This window comes from Rhinolophus hipposideros (genome assembly GCF_964194185.1).
Source record: "Rhinolophus hipposideros genome assembly, chromosome: 1".
Lineage (NCBI taxonomy): Eukaryota > Metazoa > Chordata > Mammalia > Chiroptera > Rhinolophidae > Rhinolophus > Rhinolophus hipposideros.
In genome coordinates, this window is record NC_138047.1 from 64,186,036 (window position 1) to 64,209,727 (window position 23,692).

Here is a 23,692-nt window from a genome sequence, read left to right on the forward strand (position 1 = left end):
AGATAACCTAGGTGCAAAGTACAAATTCTTAGGACTACACAAAGCACCAAAACTGGACTCAAGAAAAAATAGAAAATCTGAGTAGACCTTTAAGAAGAGATTGAAACAGTAATCAAAAAACTTCCATCAAAGAAAAGCCCAGGACCAGATGGCTTCATGTTTAAAGAATTAACACCAGTCTTTCTCAAAGTCTTTCAAAAAAATAAGAGAATACTTCCTAACTCATTCTAGGAGGTCACAGTACCCTGTTACTAAAGCCAGACTAAGATATCATTAGAAAACTACATACCAATATCTCTTATGAATATACCATGTTTCCCTGAAAATAAGACCTAACCGGAAAATAAGCCCTAGCATGATTTTTCAGGATGACATCCCCTGACCATAAGCTCTAATGTGTCTTTTGGAGCAAAAATTAATATAAGAAATGGTCTTATTTTCAGGGAAACACGGTAGATGCATATATTCTCAACAAAGTACTATCAAACCAAATCCAGCATCATATTAAAAGATCATATGCTATGGCCAAGTGAGATTTCTTCCAGGAATGCAAGGTGGTTCACTATATAAAAATCAACCAATGTGATGTATCATATTAAGAGAACGAAGGAAAGTCCCATATGATCATTTCAACAGGCTCAGAGAAAACATTTGACAAAATCCAATATCCTTTCACGAAAAAAAACCACACTTGACAAATAACATAAGGGAACTTCCTTAACCTGATTTTTATAAGCAGGTGTATAATGTAGTCTGATGTGTATAAGCAGACTGGAGTAGAGAAGATAACAGGACTTATTAAATATGAAAAAATAATTGTCAGTCTTTCTAATAATCAAAGATACATTAATGTAATATAGAAGTACTGTTTTTTCCTATCATATTGGCAAAGATTAAAAGTGTGCTAATATTCAAAGCCTGCAAAGGTGAGAGGAATGGACACTTTATACCCTGTTGGTGGGAGGATAAATTAGGGCAATCCTTCTGGAGAGCAATTTAAAAATTCTATCAGAAGTAAATAAGTTCCTATTCTTTGATCCAGCAGTTCTATTTCCAAAACAAAAATAAATAAATAAATAAATAAATAAATAAATAAATAAATAAATAACAAAATGGTTGGGAGAGTGAGCAAATACACACATATATACATATAGGTACATATGTACACCTACATATTAATATATAAACACATAACACGTATTTGTGTGTGTGTATATATATATATACATGTATGTATGTATATATATATATATATATATATATATATATATATATATACACACACACACACCAAGGGTATGTATTTATTACAATAATGAAAGATCAGCAATCTAAATATCCATCAATGGAGAAGTCATACCCAAAGGTTGCTGGGCTAACTTTAAAATGAATAAGGTAAGGGAGCTCTGTATACTGTGTTTCCCCGAAAATAAGACCTTAAGGGTCTTATGTTAAGGTTTGCTCCAAAAGATGCATTAGGGCTTATGTCCAGGGGATGTCATCCTGAAAAATGCTAGGGCTTATTTTCCAGTTAGGTCTCATTTTTGGGAAAACACAGTATATCAACACAGAAAGGTGAAAACAGTTTATTGTTAAGTCAAAAAGGACAGCTTATAGAATAGCATGTATGTTTCCATGTACCCAAAAAATAAATGCATTAAATTAAGAAGTATAGCCTCTTAAATTGGAAAGTTGTTACTGGAAATCTAATTTTTCAGTAAAGTGGTTATCTCTGGGATAGCAACATCTTTGCAGGGGCTTTTCTGTATATTATTTAAATTTTCTTTATAATAATAATTATCAGAAAAGCAATAGAGATATTGCCAGTGAAACAGTGAATATGCATTTAAAAAATTATGATTCTCAGGAGAAAAAAAACTTCAATTAAAATTTTATTAAAAAAATAAAGCTAGGAATAGTAGGGCATTTGGAGGCAAGGACCTGGTAGGAATTTCAGTCTGCCCCTTTGGGGCTGTGTGAACTTGGGCAGTTTTCTTAACTCCTCCCAGTTCCAGTTTAATCCATAAAATGGGTACAGTAAAATTTATCTTGCAAAATTGTTGTAAGGATTAGGGCAGGTATAGGCAGACTATAATCTGGGGCCAAATGTAGCCCTCCCGGAGTAGAGTTTAGAGGTAATTTATATAAGGTAAAGCACCTAATAGAGCACCTGGCCTTCAATACATGCTTTTAATAAAACAACCTCTTGTTTTAACAAAAATAACTCCTAGTTGTTAAAAAAAAATTACACAGGACACCTGTGTAATTTAAATGTATTTAATTTTAATTTAATTTTAATTTATTTAATTACACAGGATACCTGTGTAAGTTTAATTTATTGGATTAAACTTAATTCCAATAAATTCAGATGATGATGTGTTATAACCTTTACAGTAAACCAGTTTCTTCGCAGTGTGTTAGATATGTAAATATAAGAACCAACAACCTACATCTTTGGTGTGCTTTAAAAGAGAATTTAAGTTCCAGTAATAATATGATACAATTATTTTGAATCAGTCATTTAGAGGTCAGTTCAATTTCCTTCTTTCAGAAAGGCTGTCCTCTGTGTAAAAAGAAAAGTTTGGTCTGAATCTCAGTTCTGCTACTTACTGGCAAGTTACTTGACCTCTCTAAGCAAAGTATTATTGTGAGGTTTAAGAAAACTACTACAAATTTTATTTAGTGCTCAAAATATAAATTAGAATAAGATCTTCTGTCCTCTAACTAAAAGAACTAAGTTTCTATATTAAAACCAACTTAACTTCTGGTATACACTCTAGTATCAGCTTATCTTCAAAGGCGTTCAGGTGGCAGGACCAAGCCCCAGACCCTTCCTTAGCCCGGTTATATTCCTGCAACTTGCCTAGAATTATGCCAGCTTCCCTTTACACTTTCCCCCTACAGCAAATTTCCCAGTTGCGTTTTAATTGTACCAGTAAACCTTTGCCAGGAGAGGGCACTCCTGCCCACATGAAGGTTAGCTTTGTGCAGCCTGTCCTGGGGCAAGGGTAAAAAATTCAATTATAATTAAAAGAAAATATGGTGTCTGTTTTTAACTGCTGAAAGACAGGCTGAGTGAAAAACCTGACTCAAACATATTCTTTTAGTATCTACATCCTGAAAATAATGAAGGAAATCGGCAAATTTTATCCTTGGGGATGGTACTCACATTTTCCTTTGATACCCCCTTTCAGTTTTAGTGAAGTCTTTGCATTAATTCATTTTTATGGAGATATAATTGACACACAACATTGTGTAAGTTTAAGGTGTACAACATGTTGATTTGATAGACTTATATATTGCAATATGATTACCACCTTAGCGTTAGCTAACACTTCTATCACCTCACATAATTATGATTTCTTTTTTGTGGTGGAAACAGCTAAGATCTAGCTTCTTAGCAGCTTTGAAGTCTGTAATACAGTACTGTCTATAATGACTATGCTGAGGGAAGTAAGCAGTTTATTTATTGCTTCCAGAACCCTATGTGTAATATATGCCAGTTACATAAAATTTAGACATTTAATCTGTCCAGTGATATATCTAGAAGGATGTTCATCAAAATGTTAAGAGTAGTTTCCACTGGGTGGAAGGTTTTAAGAAATTTTTAAAAGAAAATTTCTTATTTGTATTTTTCTGTATGTTGGAATTACAAAGTATACATCACACATACAAAAGACATTATTCCCAAAACAGGAAACATTCAAAATTAACCTCAGAGCAGATTCTTATGCGTTTATTTTTTAACATAGGAAAGACACGGTCTGCTCTCATTTTGGAAAATAATCTCTAGAGTACCAATGGAGAATGTTTTTCACACTGTGGTCCTGGGTTCTTTCTATCAGAATTACCTCTGATGCTTGTTAAACACACACAGTTCCAAGTCTACCACTACCTTGTCCACCAAGGTAGTGGGGTACCTACCCCACCACTACCTTGTTCCGACCAAGGCCAGTAAGTCCACATCTCTGGGGGTAGGGCCCCTACCTGGTTCCCAAGCAGTCCTGGCGAAAGGTATTATACGTTAGTCTAAGAACCAGTGCTTAGGGGAAGGAAAGAAAGGAGGATTAGCAAGTTCACCTGTGTCATTCATGTTTATATTTATGTACATTCTCTCCCTCCTTCTTTGTCTTTCCACCTGTTTTCCCACAATCTACAGAAGCTGAAACTGAGATGAATGAAGGGCATGGAATATCAGATGTTTTTTTTGTTTTTTAAATTATTTAATTTTTTTTTCAGTTATAGTTGACATTCAATATTATTTTATATTAGTTTCAGAATATCAGGTGTTTTAAGGATTCAAATACTCAGGAAAACCCAAAGAATGGCTCATATTCACACAATCACCAATCATTTTATCTCCTTTTCTGTCTCAACTTACCTGGTACTTGGGTTTTTGATGAAGCCAGTGTTAATGAAATTAGGGCAGAGACATGATGTTTTGACTCCAGTTCTTTCTAAGGAAGCCAGTTCTTCAGTCAAAGCTCTATGAAATCCAACAGCAGCAAACTTGCTTGAACTGAAAATAAACAGGTCACAAAATAATTCAAGAAAGCTGCCGCATCTATTTAATTCAGATGTCTGTTTTCCTTAGGTAAGTGTGGTCCTCTGTCAAACAGCACAGATAGCACCTGAATCTCAAGGCCTGGCCCAGACCTACTGAAGAAGAATCTGCATTCTAGAAGATTCTCAGGTAACTTTATAGGCACATTAAAGACTAAGAAGCACTGATGTAGAACATTTACTGTATCTCAACATTATTTATCAGAGTGACAACTGAGTAGGTGTAAATGTTTTTTTAGGAAAATTGGTATTTGTTTTGTTGTTTTCATAAAACTTAATAACACAGTAGGCTGCTCATTATTTATTAGACTTATGAAATTCATTGGAAAATTCTCCTGGATAAGTCCTATTCTTCCTTTAAGTTTCTGCTTGACTTCCTCAAAGAAGCTTTTCCTGATCCCTAGTCTAAATTGTTTTCCCATTATATGGTAAACTGCAGTATTTCCATGACAGCACATCTTGAATTTCTAATTAAATATTCAGTCGGGTGAATTTTTTCAATGTCTGTCCCTCCTACCTTTTACTATAAGCTCCGTGACTATTTTGGTTTCCAGTGAATCCCCATGGCCTGGCACAGTGCTTGGCCTGTAATAGGTGTTTAATAAATATTTGTCAAATCAATGAATCAAAATGCAAAGCAATTCTTATTGTCATAGCTCCTTCATTTGGAAAGAGAAGGGAAATTAATTGTATTTTAAGTGGACGTTACTTTTCCAATTAGGGTTTTTTTTTAAACTTTATTGAGATATAAATTCACATACCATATAATTTACCCATTTAAAGTGTAGAATTCAATGTTTTTGGAATATTACATTATTAATGTTTTAAAAATTGTGTGAAAAATATGTCACATAAAATTTGCAATTTTAACCATTTTTAAGTGTGCAATTCAATGGCATTAATTACCAGACAGATTATTTTTCCATTAAGTTGGTGCAAAAGTAATTGCAGTTTAAAAGGTTAAAAATAAATACAAAAATCGCAATTACTTTTGAACCAACCTAATATAAATCTTTATAGATTAGCAAGTATACAAAGCAACTATAAGTTCTGGCCAATTAGCCTGTGCTTTGGAAAATACAAAACTGTTGAAAGAAAAGTTCTCTTTCACCTTTTTTCTTTTGATTTTTTTTTAGAATTTTTATTTTTTATTGGGGAATATTGGGGACAGTGTGTCCCTCCAGGATCCATCAGCTCCAAGTCAAGTAGCCATTCTCAATCCAGTTGTGGAGGGCGTAGCTCAGCCCCAAGTCAAGCTGCAAATGTCTTCAATCTAGTTGTAGAGGGCACAGCTCACTGGCCCTTGTGGGAATCGAACTGGTGACCTTGGCACTATGAGCACCGTGCTCCAGCCAACTGAGCCAACTGGCCGCCCCCTTTCTTTCTTTTTAAAGCTTAGACTATACTGAAGGCTTAAAAGAAAGATTTCTATAATAGATTCAATTATATAAAGTATAAATTTGTACTTTGAAAAATAAAACAAATATAATCATATCTAAGGTTGATTACTATAAGCCAGACACTGTCCTCAGTTATTCAGATTCATTGTTTCATTTAATCCTTACAACTCCATGAAACAGATATTATGATGAACCCCATTTAGCAAAAAGGAAACTGAGGTACAGGAGGGTTATAGAACTCGCCCACAGACACAAAACAGAGTGGTAGAATTAGGCTTTAAATCTGGGCAATTAACTAGGCCTCTATATGTTATACTCTAAACTTTACTGGCTCCCAACCAAGTGAAGAGGCACATAAACTAGTAAAGCATTTGCAACATGCATGTAAGACAAGGGTAAGGGTGTCTTGGCAACTTTTGTAAATGAGTAAGACAATACTCTAATGGATAAATGGCTAAAAGACATTAGCAGAAAATTTATAAAATAAAAACTATCGAGGGCCCGCCTGGTGGCTCAGGTGGTTTTAGCACTGTGCTCCTAACCCCGAAGGCCGCCAGTTGGATTCCCACCTGGGCCAGTGAGCTGTGCCCTCTACAGCTAAGATTGTGAACAACAGCTCTCCCTGGAGCTGGGCTGCCAGGAGCAGCCAGAGGTTGGGGTGGGCTGCCGTGCGTGGGCTACTGAGTGCTGCCAGGAGCGGCCAGTGCCAGTGTGAGTGGCCGGCAGCCAACATGAGTAGCTGGCAGCCAGTGTGAGTGGCTGGTAGCTGGTGAGAGCTGCCGTGAGCTGCCCACCCACGACCGGTGACCAAATACCTGGGGGGGGGTAGGGGCGGGAGAGAGCAAGGCTCATAATACCAGCATGGGACAGGGAGCTGTGTCCTACACAACTAGACTGAGAAACAACGGCTTGAACTGGAGTGAGGTGGGGAGGTGGAAGAAGGCGGGGAATAAAATAACAATAGATATATAAACATAAAAATGTATTATTTCATGAGTAATTAATGTTAATTACAAAGTAAAACAAGATAGAATTTTTGCTTAGCACTAATGGTAAGAATATAAGGACATTTTTATTTGTTTGAGTGGTTTTCAATGTACAAGTTATTTTTATTTTATACAATTGAATTAGCAATCTTTTCATTCTAAGCCTTCAACATGTCTAAACTTAAAAAAGGAAAAATGAGAGAGAACTTTCCATAGCTTTCTATTTTCCAAAGCACAGGTTAATCGGCAGCCTTTCTTGGAAGGCAATTTGGCAAAAGGTATCAAGTTCATTAAAGTATGCCATGCTCTTAGATCCAGTAATTACTCTTCTAAGTATTCATCTCAAGGAAATAATCATGTTTCTAAAGATTGATTCAAAGATAGTCTCTAGGATACATAGTTCATGAAGGCAAATAGAAACAAAACAATATATTACTTATTTATTTGTTTGTTCATTTATTTGAGGTAACATTGGTTCATAAGTTTCAGGTGTAGAACGTTATAATTCACTATCTATATATACTACATGTTGCTCACCACCAAAGTCTAGTTTCTATCTATCACCATACACTTGACCCCATTTACCTGTTTTGCTTCCCTCTGCCCTACTTCCCCTCTGGTAACTACCAATGTGTCGTCTGTCTCAATGAGTTTATTTTCTGTTTATTTTGTTGTTGTTGTTGTTTTTGGAAACAATTTAAAATATCTGTAGTGGACAGCTGTTGTTTTTGCTCATCGGCATTCATATTCCCTTATTCTGGTAATGTCACTCTGATTTTGCTGGGTAACATCCCTTCTTCCCCCACTCATACAAGTGGTTGGATCCAAGCTAGTCTAGTTAGAGTGAACTCTAGAACGTTTGAAGGCATTATTAGGAAGTCATGCTTTTCCCCCACATGGTGGACTTGGAGTTGAATGGATATTACTCTGGAACTGTTGGTAGCTACTTAGGGTGTTTGGAGGCAAGGACCTGTAGGAATTCCAGTCTGCCCCTTTGGGGCTGTGTGACCTTGGGCAATGTTCTTAACTCCTCCCAGTTTTAGTTTGTCCATAAAATTGGCATAGTAAAATTTATCTTGCAGAATTGTAAGGATTTAGGACGGGTGTAAGGGAAAGAGAGCCTCCCTGAGACTTGAATTTATAGAAGTAAACAATTCCTCTTTGGTCTGGGGAAGTTTAAGTTTTGTGTTCCTTGCAACTGAAAAGAGTCCAGACGAATAAATTACCCAACATTAATGGATAAATTAAATAGTGGCATACATGTACACTGGCATACCATTCAGGAATTCAAAATGATGTTGCACATATATATTTATTAACATACAAAAACATACATAAAAATTTTTAAAAAGCAAGATTTGTATGTAGACTTTTTTCAATGCATGACTACATATCTGCATTTAAAATGTCCTAAAAAATTATAGCAAATGCATATCATGGTTATTGCTGCATGGTGAGATTATCAGTAAATTTTCTTTTTTTTTCTTTTACTAAGGTGTATTTTCTGATTTTTCTTAAGTGAGTCAAAAGTGCAGAAATATACTAAAACTTATGATTAATGATCTTAAGCAGATCTTAAGCAGAAAACAATTTTATATTTTTGAACTTCCGAGTGAATTTATTTTTAGATATACATGAAAAATAAAAATGGGTTTTTTCTATACTTTGTAACATTACATCAAATTTCTTATTCTTAATAATCTAATATTTCTCATTCCAAATTATTCTTTTAAATAACATTTCATTACAAGCTAATGATCAGGACTTAATTTTGCCACGTCTTTCCATACTGCTAACTTTCATGCTTATAAATTGGCTATTTGAGTTGACAAGATGTATCCGCCAGAGTTTTGTGACACCAAATTATTTTTAAAATCAAGATACTTTTGGACAAAAAACTTAGCAAGCAGCAAAACAATAGAGTCAAAAGATTAACCTCTCTCACTGTGAATTCAGTTCTTTCATCTTGCATTTTTTTCACATTAATCATTGAAACTACTGAACTATAATTGCAACAGCAACTGAAATATTTTTTTCTAACATAGGCGATTAGAGCTGTAATAGACTCTTTTGTTACAGTTGCAGCAACTCAGGACAGTAATAGCTGAGGGCTGAGTTACAAGAGGAAAAAACAGGTTATTCTTGGTCCCCTCTTATTTTATTCTAACAAATAGAAGCCAGAGCATATATGATTCATTCCATCAGGGCAAAGCATTCTGGAAGCTAAAATGAGAGGTGCGACCTTACCATGTTATGTGAATATAGGGAAGTGGAATTGGAACATACTAACATTGGAATTGGAACATTAATACCCTGTTGTTGTTAAACACTTGCAGGATTCTAGATTCTATGCTAATGCATTACATCATATGATTTAAACTTTAGAGCATCCTGATGAGTTAGTTTGTTGCTATTCTTAGCCTATGTTATAGATAAAATGTACAGAGAAGTTGAGTAACTTCTCAAAGGTCACAAAGTTACTAAGTGATTGAGTCAACATTCGTAACATCATTATTCATAGTAATACAATCCCGGAAACAACCCAAATGTTCATTAACAGTAGTATGGATACTAAACTATTAACTAGTCACGTGATGCAGTACTATATAGGCATGGAAACGATTAAATTGCACTTATCAACAACAACATGGATAAACATCACAAAATAGTGTAATTCCATGTACATAAAGATCAAAAATAGACAAAATTAATCAATGATGTTACAAGTTAATACAGAAGCTACCTTCGGGAAAGAAAGAGGGATTGGTGAATGGGAAGAGTTTATTTTATTTTTTGACCTGTATGGTAGTTAAATAGATGTGTCTACTTTGCAGTAATTCATTGAGCTGTACACTTATGATTTCTGCATTTTTATAAATGTATTCTGCATTTTTATTAAATGTATGTTACACGTCAGTAAAAAGTTTATGTTTTAAAAAGCAGCACCTCAGTTTAATTGCCCAGTTGTGAATAACAATTGCTTTCTACTGGGAGACATCTTCAGTGAATCTATGTGGAAGTTAGACCACTGATCAGATAGATGCTGAGCAAAAACCAGAGAGTCAACTGAATTGAAGAGAGTTGTCAGTAAGGATCACAGACTGCAACAGCTCAGGCCAGTGATAGCTGGAAGTGCACAAACCACTTGTGTAGTTGCAACCCTCCCTTTTAGCCCAAATGGCACGTTTGTGTGAATTAGAAAAGGCCACTCCTATTGTCAAGCTAATTGACTGCCATCTCTGGAAAATCATTCAAGTCTAAAAGGACCCGAATGTGAATTGTGCACCCTAGAATTGTGTAGTGCACAATTTGCACAACTGGGTATGTCGTTCCTGCTTTGACAGTACTCCATGAGAATCTTTACTTCTGTTGAAAGCACCATCACTAATCACCAAAATAAGTTTGTTTCTCACATGAAGTCTGTTCTCTCTTGGTTTTCATTGCTAACAACAGTAGGGTAGAATCAAACTACAATCAAGAGCTACAGTGTTTACTACGGCAAGGGAAGGAGCAAGAGTGACAGGGTTCACAGTCCTGTAGAATTCTCTAATCCTCTTTGCTTACCTGGGGACTAAGACAGAACTGAGCAGGGTAGTGGATTGTCACATAGTAGCCTAGCAGCAGCACCTGCAACTATCTTTCATCAAGGAAGTGAAATAAATGCCAAACTGATTTAGCCTTTGATGGCTAGGGGATAACTGCCTAACTTCAATTGGCTCTGAGAGAGGTAAAATACAATCTGGACACTATAGGTCTAGTCTGTTTTGTGACTGCTTCAGCAGTTATTTCATTCTTTTTTTTTTTAAAGACACTCAATCCATGTCTATATTTATTTTTAAAACTATTACAAAACAAACATATGTTAAGAAAGAATGCAAAGAAGAACACAGATGAACAAAAAGATCAAATAAAAATTATTTTTCTTGCTATTACCTAAGAATAACCATTCTCTAGGCGTGGTTAGAGTAAATGGTTTGGTATATATCCTTGCAAACTTTGAAAATGCAAGATTTTATATATATATGTATATATATATATACATATATATACATATATATGTATATATACATATATACATATATACATATATGTATAAATACATATATATATACATATATACATATATGTATAAATACATATATATACATATATGTGTATATATAAAATATATATATGTATATATAAAAATATATTATTCACATATATAAATAATATATAAAAATATATAAATAATATAAGTACATATAATATATAAATAAATATAAATAATAAATAATATAATAAATAATATAAAATAATATATAACATATATTACTTTATATATGTATAAATATATATATATTATATATAAATATATATAAATAATATATAAAATATATAAAATATATAAATAATATAAACATATAATATATAAATAAATATAAATAAATAATATAATAAATAATATAATATAATATAATAATATAATATATAAATAATATAAAATGATATACAATATATATAATATATTTTTATATATATAAAATAATATAATATATTATTTTATATATGTGTAAAAATATATTTTATATGTATATAAAATCTTGCATTTTCAAAGTTTGCAAGGATATATACCATTTATACATATATACATATGTATATACATATATAGATATATATGTATATATAGCCAAAAAAAAGTGTGCACATTTTAAGAAAGGAAGAAACTGTATAAATATATACCGATAACTTCTGCAATTGCAAGAGATGCTCACAGTGGTTACCATCGGTGTCCAGACACTTCTGATTATGGCGAACTACTGCTTGAGCAACATTGACCAAAGAGTTAACATCTCTTACAATGTGTATACATTTTTTTGGCACCCCCAATATATACCCACCCATGCCTATGTCTATGTATTTATACACACATCTATAGCTACATATGCAACTATATGTTGTTTCTAGAATTTAGATACGTAATTCTAAAAGAGCGCAATGGTAGAAAACAAAAGAGCATCATTTGTATGCATGTTTATTTGCATAATCATAGTTCAACATTTTAAGAGTTATTATTTGCTAAAACATACAAACGGCCAAGAACTGTTAGGGTGTATGCAACCCGTTAAGATCACCTTGGCGACGGTGGCCTCACTGATCAATTCTTTACAGCATATAGTGGAGCACACCAATACTGCGCTCTGCTTGCTATATAGTAAGTTCTATTATTATAATAGCGTGGGTTTTATAATGGATAACTATTATAAATATTTTTACAACTTTTCCATTGTTTGGATATTTTTAATGTTTAGAATCCAAAATTATACTCTCTGTCTTTACACTGTTTTATTTCCACAACATTACTTTATTAAAAATTAATATTAACTTCTGTTCATGGTAGAAAACTAGTGCTCTTGCTTTGTAATTCCTTGCTGCAAAAAGGGATGAGAAATGTTTTAAGTAGTTGGTTTCTAATTGTATAATTTTCCTGCAGCCACCTTTAGAACAGTCATAGGTGGCGATTGATAGTTGATAGGGCTATTGCACAAGAGACTCTGTGTAACTTCCTGCCTATTTCAGCAACTTCCACTCATCATTAACGGTAGTGCTCATGGGACAGGGTAAGAAACCACACACAGGTTAAGCATAGGAACCAATGAAGGAAACACATGTTCACTTACCAATAAGTCACTAAAAAGGGGGTCACAGTATGCCCAGCTGCTGAAGCCACAGTGACAATATGGCCATGATTACACTTCATCATCTCTGGAAGAAATGCCTTTGCAGTCTAGATATAGTTTTTATTAAAAGAGAAAAAAATATTGTTATTTCTGATTCACAGACCCATTGGGAATATTTTGAAACAAATGTATATTTTGTTAATATTGTTCCTGTCATAAATGAAAAAAACCTAGATTAATTGCCAAATGACTGGATAGGATGCCAAGATTAGAAAAATTAAGCTAAATAATGGATGCTGAAAACTTTGAGAATCCATTTCATTCCAATTGTGAACTCGTGTCCACCTTTTGTCATTGATGTCTTCTATTATCTCATACATTGAATAGGTATAATGTAGGCTTATCGAAAGGATTTACATTTAATGTGAAATCGTTAGAAAATAGTTTGGTTATGTCATCAAAATACTGAAGTGAACAACAATCTTCTAGTAGTCACTGAATATTCATGCAATAAATACTTATTGAGCACATACTATGTGATGGGGATTCAGAATCAAGTAAGACGATATCCTACATTCTAATCAAGGTAGAAAGATAGGCAAACTCGTAAGTCATAAAAATACAAAGACAGATGTCAGCAACTTGGGGATGTTAACACAATACTGCATTTTCACCATCTAACTCCAATATTCTTTTGAGATTACTCATCCTAAACTGACATCCAAAACAAAAAACAAAAAAAACTCTACGGAACCCTTTTAGGAACTGGTTATTTGGCAATGTTTAGACTCTTCTAAATCTTTCTCTCTCTTTCTCCCAATGGATGGATGGATGGATAGATAGATAGATAGATAGATAGATAGATAGATAGACAGACAGACAAGATCTTGAATGATGAGCTTCATAATAAAGTTCGCAACTTTGGGGCCAGGATATAATAGCAGGCCTGGGTCTCATGAGAACCAAAAAACAAACTGGGTTCACCTTTTATAGAATCACAGAAGATGACTCAGAGGGTCCCTAATCCCTACTTCATCTCTAAATAGGATCACACAGAATTGTGAGGCTCTAACTTAGAATTAAAACATATATAACACCTTAAGTTTATTATTTATTAATTTATTATTATTATTAATTTTTCTGAGGGGGGAGGAATAATAATGGATGAGATTTGGTGGTAGCATGAAAAATGATCTCTTTGTATATTTTCCCTGGTACCTGAAGAAAATTTTAGTATTGAGTTGATGTGTCCTTATGTCTACTGAAAGCTCCACTTTAAACTTAATCTTTGAGTCTTACATTAGGGAATGTTTTTGAAAAGAAATCATACTTACCCAGAAATGTGCAAGTACATTAACTTCAAAAGTCTTTTCAATCTGAGCATCTTGGGTAGTAAACAAATCCGATGGATAGACCACACCAGCATTATTTATTAAAATACTAACATTTCCAACTTCTGCCTTCACCTTTAATAATAAGAAAAGTGTCTGCATCATTAAGAAATAGAGGGTAGGTTTCCATGCAGTGACTGTTAAAGTATCTGTTTTTTTATTAGCTATGCGCAAAAAGTAGTTTTGAACCTACGTGCCAACATGGAAAAAAAGAACCTTTTAATTTTAGGTACTGAATTTCAAAACAGCTCTGCCTGTAAGTTTGCTCAGTAGAAATTTCTTTTGCAATATAGTCTCGTGACTTTGCTCTATTGATTATAGCTCAAGAGTCACTTGGCTAACATAAACAGAACCAGTGACAAATAAGCTGCATTTCAGTTTTTAAATACTTCTTCAAAAGGTAGGCAAAAAAAAAAAAAAAAAAGGTAAAATTAATTGTCCAATGCAGGGACTATTATGGGAAACTATGTAAAACTAATTACAACACTAAGTTGGCTACATCTTCTATTTATTATTTTTGATCATTCCATTCTATTGCTCACCGACCTTTCTCCATCAGGAGGCAGTAGGCGTAAGGGCTAGCAATACAAGAATATCTTATTTAATAGTCAATAATATGGTAATAAGTATATATAGTCCCAGGTGAGTACTAGACTAGACAGGGGGATTATGTCTTAAATTATATAAATGTCTAACCACTGTGCTGTACACCTGAAATTAATATAATAGTGAATGTCAACTGTAATTGAAAAATTGAAAAAGGTGGGGGGAGATAAAGGGGAATAAGAGGCTCAAATTTCCAGGTATAAAACAAATAAGTCATGGGGATGTAATGTACAGCATTATGGAATATAGTCAATAATATTGTGAAAGCATAGTATGGTGTCAGATGTTGGGTGGACTTATCATGGTGATCACTTCTTTAGGTATATAAATATGAATAACTATGGTGCACCCCCAGAACCATACAATATTGTATGTTAGCTATATTTTAATAAAAATCTTTTTGAAAAATACCTCATTCAGTATTTTTATGGTTCTTTGAGTAACTAAGCTTCTTGGTGGATGGACCCTAGAGTTACAATGCATTTAGTTATACATTGTGTTCCAAACAAATGCTGGTTTCTCTTAATAGAGTTATCATTATTTAGAGAGTGTGGCGTGCGGTGTGTTGGGGGACTAAAGAAGAGATGGCAAGTAGTCTATTAAAAATGTTCACATATATAAGTGCTATGCATTTTACACGATTTCATTATCTCATTTAATTCTCACAATTCTATGACGTAGCAACTCAGTATGCTCCTTTTAAAGATGAGGAACATGCAACATAAAACGGATAACTTTCTTGCCGAAGTTCACATGGCTTTAAACGTCACATAGAACTGGCACTCTTCCAGATTTTCTGACCTCAGAGCCCAAGACAAGTCTCAAACCTCAAAGAGCAAGGAAGCCAGGAGGGGAAGGCTGACCAACCTCCCAGCAGGACATCAATGTGCCATTGGGAAGGCTCCTTGGCCAGAACTGAATTTCATCAGGTTGTATTTAAATGATTCAAGAGTCAAGCTGAAACTGTTGTTCAGAAAAATGCCCTTAAGTTATTGAGAAAAGCAGATATTTTATGTGGTTGAATTGATGAAGTTGCTGTCATACCTTCAAATTGACATGAATCAAAATACAAATCAGTTTTATATTGCCAAAGTGTTTCCCTAGACCCTCTTCACGCTGCCTTCATCCCTGAGCTCCCCATCATCACCTGTTGTCTCCCCAGGATGTGAATGTCTGTTTTCTACTTTTCATAATAATGAAAGCAAGCTGAGCATTTAACTGTTTGGGTGGCATAAAATTGTCCTGAGACCATAATAACCACATCTAAATAGCTACTTCAAAATATCTGATAATCATATCTCATTGTGTATACCGTTTAAGCCTACAGTTAGTTAATCTTAGAAGAAATCCAGCAAAAACACTACAGTTAAAATACATGGAATAGCTTCAATTAATATTATCTTTTCCAGGAAAGCCTATTCCCAGATGAGTCTGGAAATGAATGTTTTCCATTTAGGTAACTAAGGATGTTGGGCTAGTAAATCTCAATAGTGGCTAATAACAAAATTATATAGACAATATGGGTTGTTCTATTATAATACTAATAACTAATTCTTACAAAGTGACTGACGGCCAGGTACTGTTCTAAGAACTTTCTATCATTAATTCACTTAATCCTCATAACACCCCTATGAGGTAGGTACTGTTAAGATCCCCATTTTATAAACAAGGAAAGTTAAGGACAGAGAGGTTAGGTAACTTGCCCAAGGTGATATAGCTACTAGTAATGAGAAGAGTGCTCATCTCTATGAAGAGAATAATTGTTAATGTAAGTAAAATAGTTGCTGTTAAATGCAGGTGTTTCTTACATCTAGGCCTTCATCCTACTGTACCCCTTCCAGGAAAGGCATTTCCCACCACTGGGCTGGGTTAATTTCTACTAATTCTTTTGACTTAGCTCAGGTCTCACCGACAATAGAGGCACCAGTTTGAAACAAAAGATTACCATTTAAAAACAGCAATTAAACATGTCCCCAAATCTAAATTCCCTAAAAGTTAAGAGGTCCTCAAGTCTGACCGAATCAGAATCTTTATACTGCACTGAATCAGAATATCCAGGGTTGAGGTCCAAAGAGTGAATTTTAAGGAATTTGCCCAGGTAATTCTGCTGACTTAGCTATTATTACCACATTTAGTAGGTATGAGCGTGTTGAGAGTGAAACCCCATTATATCTAACACATCTCAGTTGTACGTAAGACAGGCAAACCACGCTGTATAGAAATAGATGTATCTATGATCAAAGCCTGATAAACAGGTTTGTCCAAACGTCCTAACCCAATTCTTTGACTGAGCTTTGGAAGACCCTGTCAGTGATCTGCAGGATCATCCATCTGTGTCAGAGTCAAATGGGAGAAGTGTAGGTGAGTAGGGTACTAAACATGCAGATTCCTGGGCCCAGCCCTCTACCTACTGAATGAAAACCTCTGGGGTGCCTATTTTTTAACAAGCTCCCTGGAAGATTCTAGAACACACTAAAGCTGGGGAACCTCAGTTCTAGGTTCTAGTTCTGGGTCTGCCACTATCTAGCTGTACAACTTTGGGGAAATCACAACATTTCTGTTAGCTTGTCTGGATCACGACTGGGTCATCTCCAAACCCCTCCCAGCTCTGATGTGATTGATTCTAACCAAATTAAAATTTCACCTTTTTCGCAGAGTTGTAAATATCTTCTCGGTTACTGCAGTCTACCACAAAGGCATAAGCCTTTGCACCCAGTTTCCTGCATTCAGCAGCTGTTTCTTCAATTCCGTGCTAGGAAAAGCAACAAGGAGGGCCAGGAGAACAAAATAAGTGATGTGAGAGCATTATATCAACAGCTGAAAATAATTAAGAGTAGTCAGATTCTTTTAAATTAGGATTGGACAAGAATTTAACTGACACATTTTTGATGAGGATACAGGTGCATGTTATTCTCAGTAGTTTGACAAACTTCTTTTCTTTGGAACTGAACTTAAAGCAGGCTTTATAAAAGAAGATAAAAATCTTAAACTACTGGTTTTGTGTCCATGAATTTTACCTTGTGAATGTATGTATGTATGAGTATGTATGTGTGTTCATTCCGTATCAGGTTTTTTTTTTTTTTTTAAATCACATTAAGCTTTTATTCTGTGTCACTAAAAGCTATTCAAGGGCATCAGTTTTCTGGCTGCAAAATAAGGAGTTAACCACAATTCATTCATTCATTCACTCACTTACTCCTCCAACATTTTAATGTGTAGCTCATATTAACGGTGTTTAGAAAGGCTCTGGGGACACAAATATGAAAGAGTCAAAATCCTGACCTCAGTGGGCTCATTGTGTAGTAGAAAGAAACATAAATAAATATAACATTTAGGTAGGACCATATGAAATTGTTATTGTTTTAGAACAAAAGATTGAATGTTAGCAGTTTTGTATGGTTCAAACTAATAGAGTGGTAAGTATAATAATGGAGCTCTAGAGAGAGAGTTATGGGGATATAGAGAATGGATATGCAATATAATTGTAGAAGAAGAGATTACCTGAGTTAGGTCTTCAGGATGAGTAGAACAGCCATGCAAAAAGAGGCAGGGCATGCCAGGCAGAATGTAAGCAAAGGGACAGACAGGAGAAACGTTCTATGGAGAAGCACTAGGCGATTCGTGTTGGTGGGTTATCAAGACCAGTGGCAGTCCAAATGAAAATATATGTCATATTAAATGTGCATTACTTGGCATATACCATGTGCCAGACACTGTGCTAAATGCTTGGTGTTCATTATTTGGTATAATCCTCCCAGCCCTCTAAGATCAGTACCGTTCATCCATTTTGCAGAAATGGACCCTGAAGCTGTAGGAAGTTACCCACGAAATAGGGTAAGTAGTCTGTGAAGAAACAGAAAGCTGAGATGAGCCTGACCACACCACTATACCAGACATTCGCCACCTTGACCACACCAGACTAGGCTGGGCCTCATTTGTATCTTTCATTGCACATGTAATTATTTAATGTCCATTTTCCTTAGTAGAGTAAGGGCATAGGACCCTATTTCCTTTGTGTCACTGTGTTCTTAATATCTAGGCAATAGATATTCAAATAGGATTTGTTGATTGCTATCTTGATCACTCACTCACTGGGTTAGCTGTCATCTAACTTTACATGCCATGAATTCTTGTTTGTATCATTGGATGTTAACTAATGTGTAAGGTGTGGTGTTTCAGGCCACCAGGTGCTATCCAGAAACCTCCTTGTACATCAACCACTGGCCAAACATAAGATTCTAAGTCCTCCTCTCTTCCTTAAGCTTACACCTATTGTGATAAAAATCACACTGAAGATTTTTTTTCACTAAAATATGATTTACAAAATTACTCTTGGAAATTAGTATGGCATAGTAATGTTGCTTTCTGTTGGGTATCTTTTAAATCCACTTATCTCAGTGATGGCAAGTAGGATTTTTTTCTTAATAGGTACAAACCTCTTACTCTTTTCATATATTAGCTAAAACTTTTCGCTTATGATTAAGATAGAGGGATCAGTGAAATCAAGTTCAGGAGGGGATTACAAATTATTTTCAGGGCAAAAGTGAGTAAATTTTCAATGTCAACTGGGCAGTAACTGAGAATCATGTTCTCATCTAGGTCTGTTTATCATGTGATCATAAACACATTAATTAATCCCTATCCCCCCCCCACGTCTGTAAAATGGCAACAGTATTTTTTTTCTACCTACTTTACAGAGATGCTGTAAGAGGTCGTTGCCTGCAAAATGTATACATGTCTACCGATTAAAGTTCCCAGAAAGTAAAACATAGTAAGATTTTTACCTTATTTATATCCCACAGAACCAGTTTGCTTTTAAGTTTGGCAAATTCATAGGCAGTCAGTCTCCCGATTCCATGTCCAGCTCCAGTAATCAGGACGATTTCCCCGGTGACTGATTTTTTCTTCTTAGGAATAAAAAGCTTCAGGAAAGACTCTAAGGTGCAGATGATCAGCAAGGGCAGCAGCAGGAGGCAGCTCAGAAAGAACTGCATCGTTTTCGTTCTTGCGAGGATTTGGTATGTTTTACCAATCACTAAATTGCTTCCGGGGAGTTGTTCCGTCCAACACTAGCAAGAATAAAAGAAAAAGCAAGGAAGGGCTCCTTTATCCAAGAGAAGCAAACAACTCTGAAACCGTTCCTTCCGCTGGGCTGGGCTTGGTTAGGTCCTTTGCAATTGGCTCAGACTGCCGCGCGGGGCGACTGCTCGCTGGCTCAGGAATCTGGGGAGGGACAAAGTCCGGAGGAAAGCAAAGCTGCCTAGTTTTGGTTTGCGCTGCCCACACCAGGTGCGCTGCCCAAGTGGTCTTTCACCCACTTTCTTCTGATCTTGTGAGCTGACCTCAGAGGGTTGCTGCTTTTTTCCCCTAAACTGGATAAATTCCCCTTAAAGTTACAAGTTTTTAATTGACAGTGTCCGCAGTCCAGATGCTTGTTAAAACCTGATGGTTGCCCATCACCAGTTAAGTGATGCAGGTGGAGTTCCTGGCTTAAATGAACCTGGGGAGGCCGCCAGTTGTTATGTCCCGGCCGAGAAATAACGTCACATCACATTTTCCTTTGAGCTAAGCACGGTTTTTGGAGGACAGAGGAAGTTTCGTCCTTTTAGGGACAACCATAATCAGGACCCAGGAAATATCTGATCGTATTAAAGGAGATGGTTTCCACAAGGGAGAGCACCATCTTTGGATAACTTTTTTTCACTCCACCTATTAGAATTTGTGAAAAAACATATTACCCTTTTGTAATTGTATATTTATCCAGCTTAATAAGTCACTGCCTATAGAATGGATAATAAAGTAGAAAGAAAATCACTCTGTCTAAAGATTATTTAATGAATTTTTGGTTTAGTAGCCTGTGTACGAGTATGTAACTATTCAGTATAAAACTGGTGATTTTAAAAAATCCTAGTGATTGGTTATTGAAAAAAAAAAGACCCAACTCTGGGCTTGTGTGCAGTAAGAGCCTAATAATTATTGCATGTATTTTCTTCAATTCAGTTCTTGACAGTAATTGAATTGGGGCTTTTTGTAAGACACTGCAGTGCTTGGAAAGGGACTTTTGTCATGTGTATTTAAGAAGCATGAAGAGCACAAGAAATGGAAGTTCATGAATAATTTATATTCACTCTTCCCTCTACTTAAGCAGTCCTACACTACTATAGGGGATGAAGAGAAAGTGATAGTCCTGCAAAAGTAGAACTCCACTATGTAATTCTTGAGTATTCTGAATCTCATCTGCAACTCTTTCTTAACGGCCCCCAAATCCAAGTTTACAATAGTACAAACTGTGTATAGGAAGTTCACAGGTTCCAGAGCTTTTTTCCATATCTATTATCTCATTTGATTTTCAAATAGCCTCCTAGGAAATAGAGAAAAAAAATTAGGTTTTTCCTTATTTTATAAACAAATCAGTTAGATCCACCTTTTAAAGTTCCCACAGCAAGTAAAAACTTGGGGCTAGACACAGGGTTACTGTTTGTCAAACTTTTTTGCCCAGCACCTATAGGAAGAAATCACATTTTCAATGTGTTTGCTTTTGTATATATACATATATATTGAGGCTCTGTATATATACATATATATTGAGGCTCTGACTCTATTTTCCTATTAAGAAATTCTATTAAGAAAAAAAACGGGTGGTTTTGACTCACTAAGTTAACCAACGTTCCGTTGGTTTAAGGAAAGAACCCATGGTTGAATTCGTTGATACCTAAATCCTATATGTGTGTGTGTGACTTCACCTCCCTGGGTCTGTACTTCACCTTCCTAGTTTGTAAAATTGGGATGTTACTAATACCTTACAGGATTCTTGTGAAATTCAAATGAGTTAACATAAAGGACTGTTCAATTCTATGTAAATTATAATTAACACTAATATAACATGAATAGTTTTGTTAGTTTTGTGAAAGGTTTTTTGAGATGACTAGCTACTACTCTGATACAGTGGTAAAGTGTGCGGTTTCATATACTTGTGGTTTTAAAAACTAGCTTGCATTGGGAGAGCTTAAAATATTTTATATGTGGAGCATCTCAGTTTCTCGTTGCCTTCCCACTTGTTGAAGTGGCATAAAAAGCAAACAAAAAAAGGTAAGCCTAAGGGTTTCCTCAACAATGTTTTGAGCATTTACTATGTATAGTCAGGCATTATATTGAAAAACAAACAGATGCATTTGGATAAGCTATCATCTAACTCCCTCCAGCTCTGAAATTCAGACTTCAGTCAGAGCCACTTGTGAAGGCCTCTATCCAGGAATGACAAGAAAACTCTTCAAGACCTACACAGTTCTTTTTATCCTCTCAATAACCTTAAGAATAGGTTCAGTTGAGATCTCTATCACATGAATGAAGCAATAAAGGATTAAGAGAAATTAAACAGATAGTCTGAGGTCATAGTATAAATGGTTGAGTTGAATTTAAGTCTAGGTCCTTAGGACTGCTTTAGATTGCCTTCTTTTTTAGGGCAAAAAAGAAAAGCTAAGCCAATTCTAAATCACTGTGAAAATCCAAAAGGATCAAAACTGCCACTGTTTATAACATCTACTATTCATAACTCCAACAGCTTTCTAAACACCTCCCTCTCATACCATTACATAAATGACTAATTAGTAGGCAATAGAGTATAGCTGTTAAAACAGTGAGTTTTAATTCCTGCTAAGATTTTTATTAGCGATTAGCTGTGCGATCTCTGATTAATCACTTACCCTTTCCTCTCATCTGTAAAATGGATATAATAGCAGGTTGGTTGAGTAAATGAGATATTTAAAATGCACAGAGCTACTTATATACAAATGTACATAATAAATAATAGCTATTACTATTATCTGAACCAATCATCAGTAAGGGGGTCTGTTTGTAAGGCTCTGGCTCTGTAGAATCCTAGAGGATTCAGAATGAAAGGCTACCATACTTAGTACTTGCGCAAGCCAGTGAAGAATAATCATTTTCTTCTCTCTGTTACACTAAAGAATACTGAGGAAGACCATCCAGAAATGATTTTCAGACTGTGCTGAAGGAAGTACTTTGAATGGTTTTCTTGTCATTCTTGGATAAAGGCCTTCACACTTGGCTCTGAAGACTGAATTTGAGAGCTGGAGGAAGTTAGACGTTAGCTTATCCAAATGCATCTTTTTTTTTTAAAGTAATGAATTCAAGATAATGAGTATATCTGGTTTAAAAATGATTCAGCAGGGCAGATATTAAAAAGGCACAGTCTTTAGTCTGACATTTCTCTTACTTCTCAGATCGACTACTTTTAATCCATTTAGTTGTCTATTGCAGAGCTGACTTCCACGCATCTAATAAAGGCTTACAGTGCTATTTCCCGATTAATCAATAGTAGACATTAATCAGTTTTCTCCTGTGACAGCTGAGGATGTAGCACACTTATTCCTCTCCTAACTCCCTTCTCCATATATATATAATTATATTGGGAATATATATAAAAATATATATTATAATACATAATAATTTTATAATATATAATATATTATATATTATAATATATTATATATATTCCCAATATAATTATATATATGTATATATGTATATATATATGTGTATATATATACATATATATATATGGAGAAGGGAGTTAGGGGAGGAATAAATGAGCCACATCTTCAGCTGTCACAGGAGAAAACGGATTAATAATGTCTACTATTGATTAATCAGGAAATAGCACTGTAGAATATATAATATAATATCAGGAAATATTATTAATATAATATATAATATAATATAATATATAATATAATATATATAGAATATAATATAGAATATATAATATAATATAGAATATTATATATTAATATAATATATTATATTAATATATAACATAATATTAATCATGAAATGGCACTGTATAATATATAATATATTATAATATATAATATATATATTCCCAATATAATTATGTTATTATCTTTACTACTTTTACTTGGTTACATTGAAAACTTTTACAATTTTAATGTCTTATTCCAACAAATATATGCTGAAACTTTTGGCTTCTCAGTTTGTAAGAGGAGAGTATGCCCTATTTTCCTCAGCTGTCCATTTCTATGTCCCAACTTCTATTATGTGTACAT

General features: G+C 34.7%; 1 protein-coding gene across 1 annotated transcript in view; it reads right to left on the bottom strand.

The window, feature by feature from the left end:
* Positions 1-20,156, bottom strand: part of HSD17B11 (hydroxysteroid 17-beta dehydrogenase 11) — a 28,747-nt gene extending 8,591 nt beyond the window's left edge. The window contains exons 1-5 of the mRNA XM_081051145.1: positions 19,391-20,156; positions 17,251-17,358; positions 13,944-14,075; positions 12,610-12,716; positions 4,382-4,519 (exon numbers count right to left, since the gene is read on the bottom strand). Of these exons, the coding sequence (XP_080907271.1) occupies positions 4,382-4,519; positions 12,610-12,716; positions 13,944-14,075; positions 17,251-17,358; positions 19,391-19,600 (695 nt within the window). The 5' untranslated portion in view covers positions 19,601-20,156. The remainder of the gene's footprint in view (positions 1-4,381; positions 4,520-12,609; positions 12,717-13,943; positions 14,076-17,250; positions 17,359-19,390) is intronic.
* Positions 20,157-23,692: the final 3,536 nt, after the last annotated feature.